Genomic DNA, 22,855 nt, shown 5'->3' on the forward strand with positions numbered 1-22,855 from the left:
TTGCAGGTATGAGTAGCATATTATTATTAGGAATAACGCTGGCATTTCACATCTTATATTTGTATAATATATACTACCTAAAAAAATATCTTAAAGTTAGTGTATATATCCAATTAAATAAAAAAAATTACCAAAAATAAGAGAGAGAAAAGTGAAAGAAAAAAAGTAATAGAAAGAGTTGAAAGGAAGAGAAAGGATATAGACTCTCTTTTTTCTCATTCACCAAAAGTGAGAAAGAGACAGTGAGCTAGTAAAGTTAGTTGGATGAATTCAATAATTGATAGAATAATAATTCTCTAAATTATATTAGTATAAATAGTAGCAATGCGAACTGGTCTTATAGCAAATAATTTGGCCGAGATTGGTCTCAACTTGCTGATGTTAATATCCATCCTATAGGAAGCCCTGTATATAGAGTTATCACTTGAGAACATATGATATCCTAGCTAGTCATCAATGATAAAACTATAGAGTATATTACAAATGACCCGAAGCATTGTCTTTGATATACAAATGGAGAGGCTAGTTTGAGCACTTGCTATCAAAAACAATGATCTCAACTTATTTTTACAAACATAGGAGAACTTATTGAGGCCAACTTAAAACACTTCAATGCCAAAACTAAGACATGTAAAATAAGACCAATATTCACAGTTAAATGACATTAGAAAGACATGTACAATATTATGAACAATTCAATGAGATCCATCATGGCTGGTGCCAAATCTACCAAAAGGAAAGTTCATCCATGCGCCAAAGATCATATAACTCGCCTTCCTGGATCTGGCTCTCAGGTTCAGACTGCGACTGTAACTCGGCATAGATGCTGGAATCTACACATCCATGAAGGAAGTTACCAATGGATGGGTATTGATCAACTTGGAGAGATCCATGGCTATGTACCTCAGTATGTAAACTTGTATCCCAATGGCAATTCATCCCTCTTTCGATAGTTTGTGCACTTTGGCCATTGGAATAATCCGTAGAGAGCCAATCTGCAAACATAACTTTGTGCATGGGAGCTTGTATTCTCCCATTGGAGTAGCCAACCTCCGTACTTTGCACCATGGTTAGGCAGGAATCTGCTGAAGTTGATTCAACTTGCTCACAAGGCTCTGAATTCCATATTTCAGAGAACTGTTCTAACTTTAGACTTTGCATATTCCAATCTATAGTTCTGGATGATGAAGCTTGAGAAGTTGACCTTTCAATCTTCAGAACTCTTTTCTTGAGATAGGAGTTCCAGTAATTCTTCACTTCATTGTCAGTTCTCCCGGGAAGAAATGTCGCCATCTTTGACCATCTGCAAGACCAATCATATGTTGTTTTGAGACATGTTTCGTCGCATAAAATATGCAGTCGGTTAGCATCATATATATAATTAACAATAGGCTTTGAAGCAATTTTGTTTCTTTATTCAATACTATATGGCCCACTTGTTAAACTATCATAATACGAGTCCTGTAGGAATTAAGTCTTACCTGTTGCCTAACACCGCGTGAAGCTTCATGATAGTTTCCTCCTCCTCTCGCGAGAACATGCCATGCTTTAGTCCTGGTCTCAGATAATTGATCCATCTCAATCTGCAACTCTTCCCATTTCGTTGAAGGCCTGACATAACAACATATGCGTAAGCAACTAAGAACAATAAATCTTAGCAAACGAAGTCTAAAAATGGAACCTACTATCAAGAAAGAATGCTGGAATTCTTAAACAGTCATATAGTTTAAACTATCAATGCAAAGGAAGAAGAGAAAGAATGACGCTGATCTTCCAAGCGTTCACATTTCTAAGCTCTACAATTTTAGCTCCATGGTATGATGTTTTAGGATGAGACAAACTACATTCTTAGAATTCTACTGGACGTAGAGGCCTTGGATGACAGACTGATAACAACCCATCTTTTGCTTTTCCATCCTTCTGTGCAGCGATTAAGCTTCGCGCAACTTTGGATGATCATTAGGAAATGCAATTGAGAGGCAAGTATATAATACATTCTGCTTCAAGTTTCTGAATTCAAGAATAATAGTTATCGCAATCTAGCATCATGAAGCTTTTCAAGGAAATTAAATGCCGCAAGTTACCAGCTTTAGCAGGAACTGAACTCCAGCATCCCTGCCCGTGACGAAGAACGTGATCCCTTAGCTTCTGATCTTCCTCAGGCGACCACAAGCCCTTCCTGTGACTCACCCTTGGCTTCTCACATGTCTTGCACCCCATCGCCATGCAATGTTTGCAAGCTATCACAGACAAAAATCCTAGAATAGCAAACGATTGAGTATGAGACAATTCAGCTGTGAGATTGTGGCCTCTATGATGATTTATAAGGATCGACCGTGAATTTATTCACCACACTACTTATTTATTAAGTCAAATTGTAGAATACTTACAGTATCTTTAGCCAATAATTGCATGCTTAACCACAGTCGATCTTTCTTTTCTTTGCAAGTAATTAAAAGTTATTGAAGATTTAAGAATGATATTTATTATTCTCCTTTTACTCTGTCAAAATAAAAGAAACCACAGTATGACTGTTGCTTGTATATTTCAGGCCGCTAAACTCAATATTAAAATGCGGTAGACAAGAGTGAGAGAGGGCCGATTACACGCATGAGATATTGAAATTGTTTTCAGTGTCAACTCTCTTCTATTTGCCGCTCATGAATAAAAAGTATGGCCACTGATATAATTTATAAAATTTGTATCAGTTTTCATTTTGTCATATTCTGTAACAAAAAAAAATGTCCATAGCTTGTTTTATTGGAGATACAGAATATTTCCAATGACAGAGAATATTATCTGGATCTTACTAACCATAATTATCTTATCTGCCTGACCAGAATGGAACATTTTGGTGATCTTTAATATTATTACTGAAGTTTTGAACATTATGAATATTGTTTTGTTATTTTCTTGAGCCATGAATTCACTACAAGTACTTAAAGATTCATTTGTTCTCTTCTTTCTGATAATGAAGTTTACAGAACATCCTTGTAGTTGGTAAACGGCCATATAGAGAGAGACTCTCCAGGGAAGAAGGTAACTCTTAAAGGTCAATACTCTGACAAGCAAAATGAGCCTGAAGGTAAATCACAAAAGAGTAAAAGGTAATGTTCCTCCAATAAACACACATTCTTAGCAGAACAAGTTCGCACGAGAAGGAAAAGGGAAGCGAAGAATACTACATATGGTAGATTCCTGCGGCGATAATTTACCTGAATGAGCTACCTGCTTATTTTTCAGGTTAAGCTAAAAGGTCTTGAAGAACATCAGAGAGCTCACAGACTAGAGAGAGCATTGTTATCAACGATTTGTTCATGCTTGGCTGTAATTAAAATGAGTTGGTACCTTCAATACTCAGTCGAAGTCAAGAAAATCATTTCCTCTAATTAAACAATAAACAAAAGGAGCTTTTGACTGTCACAAAAGAAGCTGTTAGATGGGGCCCATAGAAAGACAGTAGTTTATTGTAAATTTAGTGTGAAAGCTCAAACTTTAACTAGATTACCAGCTTGAGGCTTTCGTTACTTAATCTCTTTGTAGTTCTCTCATCAGCAAATTCTTCTTTTCATGCTAGTTCATCATTCTGTCACAAATTCATCTTTAGAATTTGGGTTCCTCTTCAGTCGTATTATGCATATAAAGATCTTGGACGATATTTTCTCTTTAGTTATATAGTAGAACCATGATTTGTTTTATGCAGTGGATGATATGGCCCAAGGTATATTCAGTTGATCAGAGAGCTGTATTTAATCAGTCCATTTGCATTTGAATAAAGTTACTAGTACGTGTAGATTCTTCACTATAGATTTTATTACCTATGGCAATCTGTATAGCGATCTTTTATCATCAAAACATTATTTGTAAGGCCAATGATTTCTATATATTATTTGTAGCATCCTAGCATGCTGAATCCTTCAAACTAGTGGTTAAAATTTCATAAAAAAAATAAAAAATCTGATATATTTTATATATGACAGTCCCATAGAGACCTATTCCTTGACAAAATAAAATAAAATAAAGACATGCTTTTGAGGTCAACTAGTTTGTCTGCCCAACGACTGTCAAGATAAGTTTACGAATGGTGATAGGATTCCTTGTTCACCCTGTTTCTTATCTAAGCAAATATTTTACATTCTAGTTTAAAACCTCAAACAGCGCCAGAAATCTTCAATCAAAATTCAAGATCTTTCGGGAGATCACATTTTTGGAGTGGCTGCTCTGCCAATATATTAAGTCCACAGTTTAAGAGGAGATTGATCAGTGTCCAAACTTTTTCAAACAATTAGGATAGTTTAAGCACTAACCCAGAGATGATTGGTGTACAAAAGAACTGAATATTTTTCTAGCTGACAATTAAACTAGCATCAACCCATAGATTAATGTCAAATTCTCGCCAGAGGTTTTTAAATCTCATATAAAACTCCATCTAGTTTCTCTGCAGTCTGATCTGATTGGAGTCGCCCTAAAAATGCTGAATTTAGTGGCTTTCAAGGGGATACTAATAGTGACAAATCATAATAATACTGACCAAGAGTGATTATTTGTTATTCTTATCAGCATAAGAAGCAACCTTACTGTCAGAAAACTTTTATCAGAAGAGATGATGTAAATGGAATAAACAATCTAAAGACTTGGGCATTTTAAACAAGTCTTAGTGCTGTCATCTCTTACATAACAATGCTGACTTACTGTGCATCAAGCCATCAAAGCATCTTCTTTCTGCATAGCAGCTTTAACTATTGTTTAAGGTAGATAATGTATGTCAGTAGGGCAGAAACATTCATCACAAGATCTGATAGGTGTTTCTTCTGTTTTCTACTACATGGGAGATTTAATATCATGCGTAAGTGTGTTTTTAATCCATTGACTTTGATGGAACTCAGGTGCAAGGTCCCACAGAATGAAACATGTTATGTGCCATTTACCATTTGATCAACTTGCTTTAGGAATTATCTATATATACCATCTCTCTCTTTAGAAGTAGCACATGCGAAGCTCTATTCCATTGCTTTCTTTTCTCTTTTATTGTTACAAAAGTTTGCCTTCTACACAAGAACAATTCATACATCAATCTTATTTCTACTGCCACTTTTCTTTGCTATTAAATTCTTTGAAATATATTATAAGGTCACTAATGGCATTAAATGGGCCCAGAAAGTGCTTATGATTTGAGATGATTTTTGTTTTGGGAAAATAAGTTAGCTAGGATGTTTTTTTCGCCAAATATTTAAAACCAAAGGGCAAGAAACTAAGAGCCAATAACTTGCAATTAATAAAACAATAATTAAAGGTTCTGCCCTTCAAACTAGATTATAATTTCTAACCACAGGGATTTCAGGCTTTCAACTAATTCCGTTAAAAAATTACATATACTATTCTTCTTTGCTTGTTTATGTATTTATTAATCTCATCACGTTAATACAAAAAATACTTGTTCTCTTTGTCTGTCAGAAGCAATTAATTATGTAAATTAAAGTCTCCCAAATGAAGAAAAAGAGTCCCACTCTCTAATTATATTCTAGTATTCCACTGTCCAATATTCTTTCAAGATCTTTTTCTACTCTGGTTTTCTCTCCAACTTCTTGAAAGCTCAAGAAAATAGACCTTTGTCTATTTGTCTACAGGCTCTCTTAATTAAAAAGAAAAAGAGAGAGTGAGAGAGAGAGAGAGATAGACAAATAAAGAGACTGAATTGTAAAATCCGATTCTCCATATCTCAGACCAAGCTACAGAGTAGCTGCAAACAGAAATCCAAAGATTCTTCCAAACAATTTCGCCTGTCGAACATCAAAGAATTTGGTTTCCCAAATATAATCTTTACAGGAACAGGAAGTTAACCTAGATAAAATTACAAGTCAACCGCGCCAGTATGAGAAAAACTCGTGTAAATATCTACCAAAAGTTGCAACTTCATTCTTTTCTTCTCTAAGCTATGCCAAATTACAAGCCAGTCTAGAGGTGCATGTTTGTTGGTTCACATACGAATGCATTCAGATACAGAACTACATAATAATATAAGCAAACATAATTAGCTCAGACATACTTCTCTCGTGTACTTCTACCAGCATCTTCTCGAGATTTTCTGTTTAGCTAGCTTCTACGAATTTCACACATTAACCATGTTGAACTGGAACCTTGACAACTGTTGTGGGATTGTAGATATAACAGGTCCATATCTCTGCAAATAGCAAAGGCAGTTTGATGAGTCACAGATCTTCAGAATTATCAACTTAATAACATTTGGATTTGATTAAGTCATATCAATATTGAAAAATGAGAGAACGAAGTTAATCCTGCTAGATGATCAATGTTGTCACCTAGCCTTACATGCTAAGGTATTAAACTCTTACGTAAGGGGTGAAAACTTTATGATAGTGTAGCAAGATTAGACTGAGGTGATTACATAAAGAACGATCATCATACTTAAGCATAGGTTTATAAGCCTTGGCCAAAAGCATATTGAACCGGTAAATGATGAAATAAATAACATGAACCGGTTTCTTTACACATGATTCAAGAATTTTGGGTACACAAAATGCTAGCCCTTCAGAAAAAAGCCAAAATAGAATTAGTGAATGAAGAGCCAGCATACTGAGATGAAGAATAGAGTTATCGCATGGCATACGCCGAGGAAAAGAAGAGGACTACCTGAACATTGTCATAGAGTTCGAACAGCGGGACAGCAAGCAACTTCAAGTTTCTTGGCACAGCAAAATATTCTCTTTCTGACAGGTGAACGAGGAAAAGTTTCTTACACTCCTGAAAAAGGAAATGAACTTCCATTTTAGAAGATGTCGAGGGAAACCATATTTATCAAACAGTTCTCAGCTGTTAAGCTTCACATGAACTCACCTTGGGCTTCGTGATGTGGGGTGGACAATACGGATACATTACTGTTTCAAAGTTTGGCCTCCACCAGATTGCAACACACTCCCCGATCTACAAAGAGGTGGCAGTAAATGTTAAACGCCCACCAATATCAGTCTTATAGCTGATTTTTCAAGCACTTGATGCAGAATTAAATTTTTTTTTCTTCATTCAATTACAATAATTATAAGAAAAAACTTTGCAGTTTGCACTGATACAATGAAAACACACCCATAATAGGATATAAGTAATATCAAAACAAGAAAAGAAAACACCAATTAATTGGAGAGGATATTGGTATAGGGAGAATATAAATGTTTTCTTAAGCACAGTGGTGGAGGAAGAAGAAATAGGAAGATACAGATAAAACAGCTAGAATTTATTGAAAATGTGACTCAAAAAGTAACTTGACTCTTGACTATATATAACAAGGTACGGATTAATGAAATAACTAATATTAGTGTTGCTTAAAGCCAAGATCTTTCTCATTATGTAAATATTTAGCAGACTTGAATTTTTCTCCCTTTTATGAGTTTCTCTTCTGCAATACGATACTCAAAGCGTCTCCGTTCCGTATACCAATCAGCCTAACCATAAGTCTACATCCAAACTTAAACATCTTGAATTACTGGCTAGCCATGTTATTCATTAAAAAGCAGAACAATTTATAAATGACAAGAGTTCATTGCAATATAATAATGTATATAATCCAAAAATGTGCATTGATTGGCCAAATTGACTGCAGTCTCCAACCATGGTTCACTAGAATTTTACAGCAAACTCCTAGCACCTTAACCGGCAGTCAGAGAAGATTTTGTTTGTATATATCTACTTAATGATAAGAAATTTCATCTAAAAACAAAACCAAACCCCTTCTACTCATACTTCCATTAATGCATTCAAAAAACACTCCTGGAGAATGGTCAACCTTCATTTAGTAACCCATCTACATTCTTAACCATTAAGTTATCATTCCAACGTCGATATCAAGCCATATATAAAATGGTCAAAAGTGGAGCTGACAGGGGGTATAAAATGATTTACTGTCCCTTTATTGCAAATAAATCCGAAGAGCAAGACATAGAAATAATAACCACCATTATATCAAGTGACTTTGTACGTAACAGTAATATTTTAATTCAAGATTCAAGGTGGACCATTAACTAGCATGATGACTATGGAGAACAGCATGCTAGTTGGCAGGCAGCTTCATGGCTTTGCCTTTTCTTGTAATTCTACAATTTGACCAGCTTGTCAGAGATGAACATATCAAATTAGTAATATTAGTTACTAGTGAAAAGTGATAACCTTTTAACCTTTCTACTGCTTCTGCTAGTTCTGATTAATCACAAAGATCAGTAAAATTTAGCAATTAATTTTTATACCTGCCAGTTTGGCTGATGCGCAGGTGAATTAGCTGCAAGCTTGCTAGACAGCTTCCGCTTCAAGCCCTCAATTTCTGTTTATTGTCAGTCAAGTGATTCCAATGAAAATGATAATAAACTTACGAATACAAAATCATTGTCCAATGAGCTCAACAAGTTCACAGAAAAGAAGTCCATCATCCCACCATTTTCTCCAGGCTTCAAACGTCCACCAGGAAGTTTACAAAACGTGTTACCAATTTGGAGTAGCAGAATATGAGGATGATTGTGCTCCTGTACCTGCACTTCAAGCCAATTTCTAAGGCATCAACATTTAAAATAGGCTATCAGAAGAAACAGGTGACTCAAATTCACATGAATATCGCAGTATATTGCAAAGTAATATCTTGTCAAAGCATCTAAACAGCCAAACAACAACCTGAAGATTAAATAATAAAGACAAACACAGTTTCAGGGAAATGCCAATCTAGCTTCTTCTTCATTCTATCTCTCTAAACGACGAGACAACTTTTTATAGTAACATCATACTTCTGTGTCCAGTCGCTATTGCAACCTTCAGTTACTTAGTTTTCATGAGGCCCAGTATTGTGGTCCAGGGTCAATAACCTCACGAATTATTCAGAGTTGGCAATGTAAAAGCTCGTCTAGGAGGAGAAATCTGTTAACTAACTTATGCAAGGGCTCATATCTCTTTCTTGCACTCGAGTTGCCAAGTCTTGTAAACAAAAGGTGCAGGCTGAGCAACAGTAGAAACAGGTATAACCATACTTGCACAGGAATATAAAGCTTTTGCCTTGATCTAACAAAACAATTATGAATTTAGTGTTCCAACTTCCAACAAAAGATATGGCTCTTTAACAAAGAGGATTAGAGTCAACAAATAGATGTCTTACAAAGCTAGCATCGTGCACATAGTTAAAGAACATCAAAGGTGTTCCAGATAACATACATACCAGGAGAATTGCTTCGACACTTGTTCGCATACCCTCTTTCATATAACTGGTATCAAAAACAAAACTAATGAGTTTTACAAAGCACATGCAAATCGGACCAAATTCACAACTGTAGTGTGAAGATAAAATGTTGTGCCATTGTGAAGCCCAACCAGAGATAAGTAAAGTACTGATAAATTAAGTAGGATGATTAAAATGAATTTAGTGTGTCACTGTCACGTTTCTTAACCTAAACGAAAATTTTATTTACTTCACAGGTAATAATATAGGACAAGTAGGAAAAAAAGAGAAATATCATTAATGTTTTCCATATACTAAGATCTACACATCAAGAATCAACTAATGTGCATGGATGCTAAGCGGACAAGGAGACATAATCATGAACCTACACATGAATGTAATGCATGCCAAGGCTACGTCAATTCTTCTCCGATAAAAGACCCAAATCGAAGAAGCCACTACAATGCTCAGAAACGGAGAGATCAAAAGAAAGCGCGATAAACCTACAAGACGACTGTGAAATAAAAACGTTGCGATCAAACTCACCCCGAACCAAAACACGAGTAAGTCGGTAATCGAACAGAAAAGGAATAAAAGAAACCAACTTGGAAAGAAAGATCGAGCTTTCCACCACCGAAACAAAAAACGACTTTTTTGGTTGGTGGCAACTAAAAATTGCAAGAGATCGTAACTTTCTGTCGATCAAGAACCCTGCCCGATAATACGATCTCCTCACGCAAATTAAGAGGGAAAAAAAAAATCTTTGTCCGCCCCAGGGCTTAAGCGAGAAAAAAGAGAGAGAAAGGTATAGTCTTTTATACTTCCCTTCTCGAATCAATTCCAGATCTAAGGGTTTACTGTCAGAAAGTACGGAAGTGGATTGGAGACTCACTTGACTTTCATGCGCGCGAGGCGGTCGGCAACGGAGGTGTCCTTCTCCATCTTTGGCTCCTTCGTCCCAAAAGTGTAGCTCGATAGAGGGTAAGTGTTCACCACCGAAGGGAAACCCATCTGTCTCTCTCTCTCTCTCCCTCTCTCCCTCTCTCCCTCTCTCTTCCGCTATCAACTTTCTGTCTCCTCGTTCTCTTCGCCGGCGGACGAAGGTCTGGAAAACGGAACAGAGAGAGGCATAAATAAGTGGCCTTATTGGGATTACTTTGAAGTTAGCCTCTTGTCTTTTACCAAAAGACCTATACACAAGGCAAAAGCATCGAATCTTTTACTTTGTGTTAGGAGGATATTTTCGTCATTATGTCAGGCGGTGCATCATATCTTCATGTCCATTGGCAAGAAGAGAGGAACAGATACGAACCAGAAAAGGAAAACAAATCACATTTTTATAACATATGTTCATGTTCTGTTTACAGGAACAAACGAAGCTATTTTAGTTTTATCCATCTATATCCATGCGAGAATATGTACGTCATGAGTATATGAGTACAAAATTCTCGGACAACTCCCTATAGTTGTAGTACCTCTTCTAATTAATTCCACCACATTGACTTGGTCCCCGTGATTTAGAGCGTTTAAATCTCCTATCTTTCCTCCCCAACTCCCATCTCTCTTCTCCATATCAGGTTATAGCTAACCTTGTTTCATCTAATCCCCCTCTCTCTCCCCCTTTGGCTTCGCCTTTCTTGTGCTTCATTTCCACCATTTGCAGATCAGAGAGAGGCGAAGGCTCATACAACCACACTTCCTCTGCCAAATCCTTCCAAGTTTTTGCCTGCTTGTGCTGATAAGGAGAGTGGCAGATCAGCTGCAGCTAGGATTGTTTGCATATTGTTCATCATGTCTTTCAGTGGCACCCAGGATAAATGCAAGGCTTGCGACAAAACTGTGCATTTTATCGATCTCTTATCGACGGACGGAGTCGTGTATCACAAGACCTGCTTCAAATGTAGCCACTGCAAAGGAACACTTTCGGTATATCCAAATCTTGGTGGTTGCATTGCGTGGTATTACTAGCAGTCATAACTCATTCACACACACAAAAAAATTAAGTTACAGACTTTGTTGTGCTTTAATCCATATCTAAATGAGCAGACATAAATAAGGATGTAAATTCTGATTCAAGTCTGATATACATATCCCAATGAAAATAGGATTCAGAAGCTGGATCAAACAGATAGATAATTTCTGACTAGTTGTGCACTCATATGGACTTGTTCTTTCTGTGATCCCTTAGATGTGCAGCTATTCTTCCATGGATGGTGTCCTCTACTGCAAACCTCACTTTGAGCAGCTCTTCAAGGAGACTGGCTCCTTCACTAAAAAGTTCCCCACAGGTTGGCATGGCATGTTCTCTTATATAATCAAATGGCTGCAAACATTTTTGAATTGACTGCGATTGAGTTGATCACTCCTTTACATCACGAGTTGCAAATTAGCTTACATCTTTGTATATGTTCTGTGATTCAGGTGGAAAGTCTGCAGAGAGGCAGAATGAATTGGTAGGTTTAGCAAACTTTCAGCAGCCATTCTCCATATATTTTCCTTATGTTGCTTAAGTAGCACGATCGAGTTATAATTCACGGCTAATCAAGTATAAATTAAACAGACCAGGGCTCCAAGCAAAGTATCCTCCATGTTCTCAGGAACTCAAGACAAATGTGCCACCTGCAATAAAACAGTATATCCATTGGAGAAGGTATGTGTTAAAGCTTTCTGGCTACTATCAATCATATGGTTGATGACTATTTGCTTAAGATGATTGCCATTATTTGTCACAATTCTTGCAGCTCACTGTGGAGGGTGAGTCATACCACAAGACTTGCTTCAAGTGCTCGCATGGAGGTTGCATCCTGACGCCGTCCTCCTATGCGGCGCTCGATGGCATTCTCTACTGCAAGCACCATTTTGCACAGCTGTTCAAGGAAAAAGGAAGCTACAACCACCTGATCAAGGCTGCCTCCATGAAGAAGAGCAGCACCGAGGCATCGACACCAGAAGCTGCGCATGATAAGGACTAGTCATAAAGGGCATACGATTAAGTTTATGTCCTTTTTGCTCTCCCTTCACGTGCTCTTGGCTTCTCCAACTTCCTGTTGATTCTTTTCTTCATCTGTTACGATGGAAATAATAACTTTAACTTGGTTTTGTGTAATTTTGTAGTACGACATTAAGCATAATTTAAAGATGAATTAAGTTGGACTTGGACTTGGACTTGGATTTGTTATGCTTGCCTATCAGAAATTCCAAAGAGGAACCTATTGTCGCACAAGAGAGAGCCTTTCCATCTTCAATTCTGTAACAATCAAAAGTTTCCAAGTTGGTGGTCTGTGTATATTTGCTCCTGATACTGTAGTTAAAAAGACAGAGAAGAAAAGACATTTCTTTTTGCTATACAATTAGGCTTTTACCACTGGAAGTAATTCAATGAAGTAATAGCTTCTTGCACGTATGGAGATTATAGGATGACACTCAATGCAATTGCATCTAAGATGTAAAATACCTTTTACTAAGAGATGAATCAGAGTCACAGACAGGAAGATGGATCAATCTAAAAATTACTGGTTCTCTTTATGCAACTGAACTCTGATTGCCTTCTTCGAAGAAATGTTATTGAGTAATACAAATAAGCTTATTTCCTAGAGAAACTTAAGTATGACCCATGAATTTGTAGATGTCTCAAATAACATGTCATCTTCGCACTTCATGATGGAGATTGTTACATTAATCAAAGGATGACACTTCTGTTTGACAGTAGAAAAGGCCTGAGGGGCTATTATCTGGAAGTAATGCCAACATTACAGGACCTTTTGCGCCCTCTTCAACGGTCAGAGGCCCAATATTCCAGTTTATGTCTGTCTTCACAAAACCAGGATCGACACAATTAATACTGATTGTAGGATACTCCTTTGCAAGAATTCTTGTGTAGGCAGACAGAGCAACTTTAGAGATCTTATAGGCAGATGATCTGGCGGGCCAACCATTGTCTTTATGTTTCTCTTCTCTGAAATCGTTCAGAAAGGATTCCAACAGTCCATCTAGTCTCTCTTCGGTCAAATCATTGATATTTTCTATTTCCTTCCTGATATTTTCACTGGGGATAAACTGACACAAAGAAAAAATGAACAGAATGATCTGTTTTTAAGTAGTTAGTCAAATCAAGACGAGTATATTTCATATCAGACTTTGGCAACACCTCTGAACATACGAAAAATTGAGAACTAAGTAAGTTCAAAATTAAAGAAGAATTAATTAGATCGAAAATAAAGATTGTCCCTAACCAATGATCATTGTAGATACTTATGCAGGTATAGAAACAGAAGAATACAAAATCAAACTCAAAGGCCTTTAATTTTAAAACCTCTGAAAAAAAAAGATTTTTTAAGACTATCAAATAATGACGCAATCGCCCATGTAATCGTCAAAAATACATGTCGTCATCATTATTAAAGAAAAGAAGAAAAAAAATATCAACTTTAACATCATTATAAAGAAGAAAATCCAATGTAATTAGCAGGTTTTATTTACTTCCAGTCATTTTGAGAAAATAGATCATTATATATTCAATACCTTCAGCTTCCCATACTCGGAGGAGAGATTAATAATCTTTGGTGACTGAGATAACTGGAGAAGAGGGATGAACACCTTGCACATTCTTTTTGTTCCATAATAATTGGTGTTGATACATTCTACTGCCTTCTCAGGAGTCTCCAGTACCATGCCAGGGAGAATTGAAAATGCACCTTGCCGCTTCATGTGAAAAGCTTAAACTAGTCTGACCACTTTTACAAAAATTGCTAAACTCTATTAGAGTGCTAAGAAAGTGAAGTTACCGGTTGATTCAAGAGAGCTAAAGCCTCAGGTTCTAATTCCCATCCACCAACTGCTGCATTGTTTATCTGAGAAGCATATTATAAATTTAAATGAACAAAGATTACAAGATGAAGGCCATGAAGTTCCACTAATTGATTTATAAACAAACTTGTAGAAAGAGATGTTATACCGCCATTTTAATGGAGACCATACCTCGATTCTAGGCTCCATCACAAAAGTTGATTGGTAATGAGTAGGAATGTATATAAAATGGAACGATCCGACTCTAACAAGTTTTAGCCAAATGCTAAAAGAATACAAAGAAAAAGATCTTTAACATGGCACAATGCGTAGAGCCTAGAGCTCTATTTGATATCTTCTATAAACTGTACATGCTTATGAGTCCTTTCATCTGAAAACAAAGCAACAAGCTTCATTAGAAGATGAATGAACCAACCAGTAAATGAAACGCTTGTAATTGCCACTGAACACACAAAAGCTTAGCCAATAGACAGAAACTAGGGAGGTACTGATAACGACTCAGTAAGAACTATTCCGAGATACATGAGGCTTAGCTCAAATTTTATCTGGTTGGAGGATCAGATGATTTCCTTCACCTATCACATTTTGGCATCAAAACTCATCCAGATCCACATCTTAGCACATTTCTTTTGCATCCGCATGCTTTGCGTTAACCCTCATCTTCAGATCAAACACCTAGGTGATGTCTAAAATGTGATGCCATAAACAAACTATTTTATACCCATATGAGACTCATCCAATTCTTTTTATTTAAGATGTTTCAGGAGAGTAGCACAGCTACACATCAGAGGAGCACCATCTATTAAATGCCATGTATAAGTAAACACAGAAGGGCATCATTTGAAAAATGTATATGGAGTTAGAATTTCCCAAACATCAATAAGCCTCTAATTCTGAAACAAGAAGCAATAATTTTTCAGTAGCCTTGCTCACCAATATATCAAGCCTTCCAAAATGGGCATGGATGTACTTTGCCAAGCAAGCAACACTAGCAGAATCAGCTACATCAAGCTGATGAAACACCACATCTGATGCCCCTTCCTCACGAAGCTTCTTAACAGCTGCTGTTCCCCTCTCTACATCTCTTGCAGTTAACAAAACCTTGACCCCTTTGGCTGAAAGTTGCCTACATATCTCCAATCCAATTCCTTTATTCCCCCCTGTCACTACTGCAATCCTACAAGTTGGAAGGAACAATCTCATGAAATGTACAGGAAGTTGGTTTCAAAGCCATTATTTTTATAGTTCATTACTTCAATTAAATCCAGTGGAAATGGATGAGAGGAAATTTACCTCTTTGGGGTTGTTTCATGGATGCTTGCTTCCATGTTCCTGATTCAGGTGGATGTGAACGCAAAGCAAGGAGGAGGGAGTTGGATCGGAATTTGTAGGAAGTCCAGATAGAAGTCCATCTTGGAGGCTGGAGAAGAGCACATTGGAACAAAAGTCAACGAGGAAAAAAAACATTTAAATCAGCAAAAAAAAACGTCGAAAGAAGGAATAGGATAGTGATCTTAACCAACATAAAGTGGATATCCTCAAGACAAGATAAGATAGCAATATATATATTGGAGTTCATAATAAAGATAAGAGCAATGATTCGATACAAACCAATTATTTATTAAAAAAAGTTTGATCTATTTATAAATTAAAGGACATAATCAAGAGATATTTACAAAATATAACACTCTAATTATAAATATTATAAAGACCGAGAGAGCCTTTCCATCTTCAATTCTGAAACAATTAAATTCTTCCAACTTGGTGGTCTGTGTATGTTTGCTGGTGATAAGTACTGTTAGTTCTCATAAATTCATAACATCGTGCAGATAAATATATGTTGAATTTGTTTCAATAACTTGTGTTTTTCCAGTGAGGTTTCCCAGTTATCTAAGGCCCCTCTTCTCATAAGTTCTCTACAGTTGACACCAAGCTTCTTTTGCAGCCTTGCTTTGAGTTGCAAGAATTTAATACTATGAACAAGTTGTATTAGAAATAATGAGTAGTAGACCTCCTTTCAAGTCGTCTGCGTCAATCCAAGCCCAAACTTCCAGGTTACAGGATCGAGCCAAGAGAACTGAAGCAGCCCTGCCCTGCTCCAAGCTAGAGATTTTTGACTTTTGAATGCAGATGATGTAGTTAAGATGATGAAACTTCTAAGATCGATGACGGCGTTTAAGAAAGGAGCCGAGTCTCATTATATTCCATGATGTAAGAATCGTATTATTACATAGCAAAACCCAAAACAGATTATAAAAGAGATTTATGTTTATAGAAGAGAGAGAGAGAGAGAGAGAGAGAGATGATGATGATGATGAACCATTTCAAAATTATTCATTGCGACTTCTAAGCTACAAAGAATGCGGGAGTCTTTACTTTTGTAGGGGTGATTTGCCACCGACTCTTAAAGTTCGGATGTCGGCCATGTATCATGACGCATTAACATTCACACTCACTTCAACAGCCCAGGTTTCTTGTGAGGTCGATCTTGATTTCCTTCCATTTTTCTTTATTTTCCGCAGTATTTTTCTCATCTTCCATTTGGACCCTACGTTTTCATTGTTCTGCAAATCTCATAGAACTTTTCTGTAACGTGAGCAAACTCCACCATGCCATTACTAAGAATTGCTCTGGAAAAGGACAGAGAGATCCTCCCATGAATGATCCGATTTCAGCAATTGAACAAAGAAGTTTCCACCTTTCAAGGGATGCATATCTTATTATATTTTAATACAAGCATTATAATATCTTTACCTTCCTAATGCACCACGTATCCTTTGGAAACGATATAAAGATGTCATAGGACCTCAATTTTACTTATCTCTGTCCTCTTTATCAGAAAGCTCTGTTATTCTCTTCTCTGATAAGGTTGGTTTCAATTGGCTGCTGGTAATTAGATTCTTTAATAAAGGAGGCTTGATAACACGACAGAGGAATGGATTTCTAATGCGTCTATATGAGAAACAATCTGCTTGATTAAGTAATTACTTGGGGGGCTACCTGCACGTATGAATTAGTGCAGTTTACAAACGAAATCTTGTAACAACTCAGCAATTGATTGATGTAAGTCGTGCATTAAAGCTGAATACTGCAGAGGAAAGCAATCTAGTAGTTGATGATGCCATCCGTATGTTTCGCCTTTCTTGTGAGAGATGTAACAGTATCAGATTTTGTTGAAGACCAATGAATCTTTCTTAATCCGTCGGCAATATAAATCAAAACGGTTACTTCTATAGGATAATCCATATATATCGTCCAAGTATGTAAAGGGAACACCAGTAGTAAACCATTCATTTTCTTCCCAAGTACATATAAGAATGTCATGTAACAATCTAAAACAATAGAGATGTACATAATCAAACTCCTGTTCTTGTAACATTCACTTATATATACAAGAACATCAGACTTTACACACCAAAGACATTGATTTCCCACTAAAGGAGTAGCTACAACAACTAATCACACCCACAAATAATAGCTTAGGTGAAGAAACAAACAGATATAAGAGTTGGATAGCAGCACCTTGTTTCCTGCTTTACTTCACATATTAGGCCCCAAAGCACCCAAGAAGCTTCTTTGGAGTAAGGCCAGTGGCACGATATTTTGCAGCCATCTCCTCGGCCTTCAGAACTTCTTCACCACGTCTGGCCTCAACCATTGCTCTCTTCTCTTCAGCTTCCTTGTGAACATTGGCTGCTTTGTTCTTCATCTTTTCAGCATATTCTGCCTTCTTCTTTTCTAATTCTTCCTGATCACATGTCCAAGCATTGTATTAGTAAAACTCTTTTTTATTTTTGAAGTGATGCGATGATGAATATGCTAGTTACACATGTGGCCCTCGGAATGAGCTCTCACACAAACAATCTATTAATTTCCTCCCTACACTTGCAACCCAGTATTCTCTACACATGCTAGAATATCTATTGACAGAGAGGCAATTTATTCAGTCATTCTTTAATGAACTGATTGGCTGTTAATCTGGCTTGGCAGAGATTCTAAGTTCTCTATTTCAGTCCTGTCCATCTTCAGTTTTCGTGCTCTACCTTTGTGAGTATTTCATAATTCGGGTGGATGCAACTAGAAGTTTACAAAGTATTTGCTGAAATAAAATAAGCATATGAGGAACAATTTACCTCCTTCTTTTTCAGTTGAGCTTCAATAGCTGCCTTCTTTGTATTCTCCCACGAAACGATACCTGATATCTTCTTTGTAGCCCTGCACAACATCATCAAGGAAAAAAATTAACAGCCCACATGGTAATATCCTCAATATTCACAAATAGTATAGACACCATAAGTCCCAAATATCAGATAAGCTAGGGTAACAAAAGACATACAACCATCTGAAATGGTCAGCATAGATATCTTACTTATTGTCAGCTTTAGTTTTTTCATTTTCCTCCCAGGCCTTGATCAAAGACATCTTTTTCTCCGTCTCCACCCTCGCAAGAACAATATCTGGAAATAGAGGTTCACGTTATTTTCATTTCCATTGCTTGTCAGCAGATATCATCTGAAACTAATATCAAATGAACTATATGAACAATCACCTCTGTCAATTGAACCTCCTGAGCTTTTCTCAGTGGGAGGATCTGGAACCTCTGGTTACAAGAAGAAGACATAAAGAAAAGAGATAAATAAATAATTAATAATAGCAAACTAGTGGTGGCTGCATGAAAGTATTGTTTCTATTCACAGAATAAAGACAGACGAGCATATATATATTCACCGATTTGGTCTCCAATATCTAATACTATATAATTAGTAATCTATTAGAACAACCAAAGTCAGAAAAATTATTGCAACCACACAGTTACAACTAAGAATACTTAGCTTGTAGTGAAGTTAAACCTGTTACCTGCTTAGTGCTAAATGCAACATTATAGTGAAGTAAAACCACAAAGCCAATCAACTTCAAATTAAAGTGCTATATACTGGACCAACTTTTTTAATATCGATCTGTCAAGACAAAAGCATCCTATCCGGAATTGCTATTATTAAATTTAGAGTAATTAATGAGTGAACATACAGCCAAACAAAGTTGTAAGATTATACACATAGATATTACTTCAATCTGCAACAACCCTGCCTTAAACTAGCTCAATAGATGATCCAATTCAGGAGACACTTTTCAACCTGAACATTAATATGCCCAATATAAATAGACCATGCATAGAATAAATGATCATATCTAGTATTTTTCCAGGTGTTACAACTTCTCTGTTTGAAGTATGGATAAATTGACCTAAAATTTCTTCACCTGACTCATCGTATTCTAAGTATGAAGGACTACCAAAGGCAACCCCATAAAACGTTACAAGATTTTCAACTTTTGAAGAACTGAAAAGGCTACAATTTTATCAGCAACAGGTGTCACAACTCCAGTTGCTGAACAAGTATTAACTTTCTTGATTCCAGAATTCCTTTTTAATAGGTTGTGAACTTCCAAGTGATTCTTCATCTGACACAATCTTCCAACTTCTGGCATAAAAGTACAAAGGAATACTGCAGAAGAGCAAACTTTTGAAACAAATTAAGTCTTGATTACTTTTCTTCTTCTTCTTCTTCTTCGCCCGTTTTATCAATCTAAAATACCAGTCGAGCTATTAGCTTCATAATTAAAACCGTTTAAACGCAATTATTTTCCATTAGAAGCTGTTGTTATCATGAATTCTGCACAACAAGTGCTTCAACTTTCTAAATTCCAAAATAACACCTTTAATATACCCAGAGTCCTACCATGATTTAAGAACTTTTTATTTCCAAAATTCCGATAAGAAAAAAAGGGAACCCAAGAATTTATGTAAGTTTTGAGAATTAATTGGAGAAAATTAGAGAGAATTAAAACAAACAGAGAGAGAGAGAGAGAGAGAGAGAGAGAGAGAGAGAGAGAGAGAGAGAAGAAGCAGAAGAAGCTCACTCTCGACGATGGCAAGAGCCTTGGAATCGTCGGGCTTCTCCTCCGGCGGGGGAGGCGGGATCACCTCCTTCTCCTCTGCTACATCCTTCGCGGGCTCCGGCGTCGGCGTCCCAACCGGAGCAGCCTCCGTCGACTCCTCCACCTTCTTAGTCTCCTCCCCGCTCATCTCTCTCCTCTCACCAACCTCTCTTCTCTCTCTCTCTCTCTCTCTCTCTCTCTCTCTACTCCGGATTCTGCCAAATTTAGCAACACAGTACAGCGAGGTAGAACTCCAGCTCTCAGCTAAATAAAGGTACAGAGCAAACAAAAAACTTTACCGTATCCTGAAGCGTTACTGGAACGAGAACAAATATTAATGGTAGGTTTAACTGAAAATTTACAGAGTTCATAGCTGTCATTAAGCTTCTCCTTTGGGCCACCGTTTTGTCGGAGGATCCCAAAAAAATCTGGACCACCCAATCGCTGGATGTCACAATGCGCTCATACGCGGCCAGCGAATCAGTGTTGTTAATACTCTACTTGGTAGTCGGCATCCACACCCACACATACACACACACACACACACACACACACACACACACACACACACACACACACACACACACACATAAAAAAAGGACCCCCCCCAAAAAAATCTAATTGGGTAACCCATCCGCTGGCACAAAATGAGGATACGTGGGGCCCCTCGATGAGTGTCTTGCTGCCTACTTTGCCCGAGATCAGAGGCATACATTGTGCATGCGATACTCTTTACAACTCAACTAGAGTTGATCTTATAATCTCTCTTTATTCTAATAATTAACTTTCAATTAGAATCGTTAAACCTAAGTGATGAGAAGGGATTCAGACGGAAAGGACGCTGGTATCGTAGATATCCGCGTGGCTAACTGCCAGGCCACCTGTATAATATGGTAGGAGAGAATGTGATATATTTATGAGTCACCGTCACTATTTCATGAGTTTAATGTGAATCCCGGGTTTTGCTGCTCCTCCGCCAAAACGCACATAGGATTCGCGTCGAGGGTGGTGAAGTGTGTAGTGTGGTACAAAAAAAGGCTTATGAATGTGGGGCGGTGAGTGAGGCATAGAGTCCTACGCGGTGTGTGGACGCACAACATGGTCGCTCATGTGGGGTCGCACGGTCGACGTCTATGGACGGACAGAGACAGCTCATATTTATATTTATATTTATATTTCACCGCTGTAAGGTTCGCGGGTGACCGTTAGAAGTCGCATTCCGGGCGTGGAGAGGTTGCGTGTGCCAAATTTTTATTTTTTTTAAGGGAAAATATAAATAATTTGATATGAATCAAGTGTTTTAAATGGCGTTTGAATTTGTTTTTAAATATTTAGTATTGCATATTTTATGTTATTTTATTTGTTTCTTAGTGTGTTGCTCTGCTTCCGAACAGTTATCTGAATTGGATCAGACGAGTTTTATTCTTAGACTGAATAAGTAATTGGTTTGGTAAAAACTAACTGACCCAATTGTTAAACCGATGAACAATGCAACCCAACGGGTTTTTGGCAAGTCGGCAGAGTCAATTAATTTTACAAAATTATATAATTATTTTTTATATTTAATTGTTCTATTATATATCTTAATGGTATTTTAGTCCTAAAATTTTAAAATTATTTAGTTTACAATATATCTATTGTTTTCAAATTACTTTTTTTTTTCCACGTATACGTTCAAGGCCCGTATTTACTTGTACGCCTATCTAAAATTAATATTTACATATATTTTTTTTAAATACAATTTTTTTTGAAAATAAATATGAGGATATCTATATAAATAATATTTATTTTGAGGGATATATATAGAATTATACTATTTTTATAAATATTTATTTATTTTTAAAATTATTCATATATATTTATATATTTTTTAATTTTTTTAAAAAATCAGCAATCCGATTGAGTGAACCACTAGTTGAACCAATGACCCAGTAACTTGACTCCTGGTCGGGCAAATGTTCAGCTCGGTTCTGATAATAATTAATTAGAGTGTTTCGATAACTAATAACCGAGAGAAGATGTTGACCTCCTCGATGTTATTTAATTATTTTTGTAGAGAGAGTCCGCAAAGTTTCCTTCAATCCATTTCAAAGATTGATCACACCATGAGAGCGAGAGTAGAATAATAATTTTTTAATACTAAGTTTTATACTTGATTACAACATAAAATAATACTATAATAAAAATAAGTCTTACACAAACTTGATTATGATTGAAAATAAGTATTATGATAAAAATAAGATAACAAATCATAAAGCATAAATATATAATAACACAAACTATAATCCTAGAGAATTCACCGGCGCATATCTAAACTTTACTTCTGGCTCTAATGATATTAGATAGATAAAGACATAGCCCTATAAAATAAATAAATAAAAGACAATGATAAGGTGAGGATAAGGGAGAGAAGAAGGAGACAAAAAAATAGATCAATAGGCGAAAAACCTCCTGATAGAAGGTGGAAAGCTTCCTAGAGAGGAGAGGAGGGGAGGCGACAACGACAATGAGTAAGAAGAAAACGGGGTTGTTTACTCTTCTTAAATCAGTTGATCAGATGATCAAGATGGTTGGTTGGATATGTTCTTGCAAAGAAGATAGTAAGATAGTTGAGTAATTTAGATTAACTGACTGCTAAAATTTGATGATATGAAAAGAAAACTATTTGGACTGGTTATTCAAATAAATAAATTTATGAGTGAAGGCACCAACCATTTCAGGCACCTATTTTATGAAATATGCACTTACCTTTGTAAGAAGGGTAGAAGGCATCTTCACAAGACTCATCCTTCTATAAATCTTCTGCTAAATTCTAGATCAAAACTTCCTCTCCTTTGTGATCTTTATTCTCTCACAAAAGTCTATAAAGGGTGTGCAGGTTTGACTTCATTTGTGCAAAGGGAG

General features: G+C 36.6%; 5 protein-coding genes across 5 annotated transcripts; 1 reads left to right on the forward strand and 4 right to left on the reverse strand.

Moving 5' to 3' along the window:
* Positions 1-726: 726 nt before the first annotated feature.
* LOC140762593 (uncharacterized) lies at positions 727-2,220 on the reverse strand. Its single transcript, XM_073100466.1, has 3 exons — positions 2,085-2,220; positions 1,482-1,611; positions 727-1,303 (listed from the first exon to the last, which is right to left on the reverse strand). Exons 1-3 carry the CDS (start codon positions 2,218-2,220, stop codon positions 727-729), a joined length of 843 nt encoding a protein of 280 aa, XP_072956567.1.
* A 3,674-nt stretch (positions 2,221-5,894) lies between these two features.
* On the reverse strand, positions 5,895-10,335 carry LOC140761841 (pre-mRNA cleavage factor Im 25 kDa subunit 2). Its single transcript, XM_073099314.1, has 7 exons — positions 10,101-10,335; positions 9,209-9,254; positions 8,441-8,534; positions 8,256-8,329; positions 6,856-6,942; positions 6,652-6,762; positions 5,895-6,181 (listed from the first exon to the last, which is right to left on the reverse strand). Exons 1-7 carry the CDS (start codon positions 10,217-10,219, stop codon positions 6,110-6,112), a joined length of 603 nt encoding a protein of 200 aa, XP_072955415.1. The 5' UTR covers positions 10,220-10,335; the 3' UTR covers positions 5,895-6,109.
* Positions 10,336-10,562: 227 nt separating this feature from the next.
* Positions 10,563-12,583, forward strand: LOC140763750 (LIM domain-containing protein PLIM2b-like). Its single transcript, XM_073102083.1, has 5 exons — positions 10,563-11,134; positions 11,397-11,496; positions 11,630-11,661; positions 11,769-11,858; positions 11,950-12,583. Exons 1-5 carry the CDS (start codon positions 11,000-11,002, stop codon positions 12,178-12,180), a joined length of 588 nt encoding a protein of 195 aa, XP_072958184.1. The 5' UTR covers positions 10,563-10,999; the 3' UTR covers positions 12,181-12,583.
* A 272-nt stretch (positions 12,584-12,855) lies between these two features.
* LOC140763748 ((+)-neomenthol dehydrogenase-like) lies at positions 12,856-15,524 on the reverse strand. The gene is made up of 5 exons (XM_073102081.1): positions 15,308-15,524; positions 14,948-15,191; positions 13,993-14,058; positions 13,730-13,909; positions 12,856-13,264 (listed from the first exon to the last, which is right to left on the reverse strand). The coding sequence occupies exons 1-5, from the start codon at positions 15,340-15,342 to the stop codon at positions 12,884-12,886; spliced, it is 906 nt and encodes a 301-aa protein (XP_072958182.1). The 5' UTR covers positions 15,343-15,524; the 3' UTR covers positions 12,856-12,883.
* A 1,754-nt stretch (positions 15,525-17,278) lies between these two features.
* LOC140763749 (remorin-like) lies at positions 17,279-20,255 on the reverse strand. The gene is made up of 5 exons (XM_073102082.1): positions 19,934-20,255; positions 18,564-18,614; positions 18,384-18,471; positions 18,148-18,229; positions 17,279-17,762 (listed from the first exon to the last, which is right to left on the reverse strand). The coding sequence occupies exons 1-5, from the start codon at positions 20,097-20,099 to the stop codon at positions 17,562-17,564; spliced, it is 588 nt and encodes a 195-aa protein (XP_072958183.1). The 5' UTR covers positions 20,100-20,255; the 3' UTR covers positions 17,279-17,561.
* Positions 20,256-22,855: the final 2,600 nt, after the last annotated feature.

This window comes from Typha angustifolia, chromosome 7 (genome assembly GCF_048772165.1).
Source record: "Typha angustifolia cultivar Huaian chromosome 7, ASM4877216v1, whole genome shotgun sequence".
In the NCBI taxonomy this organism is placed as follows: Eukaryota; Viridiplantae; Streptophyta; class Magnoliopsida; order Poales; family Typhaceae; genus Typha; species Typha angustifolia.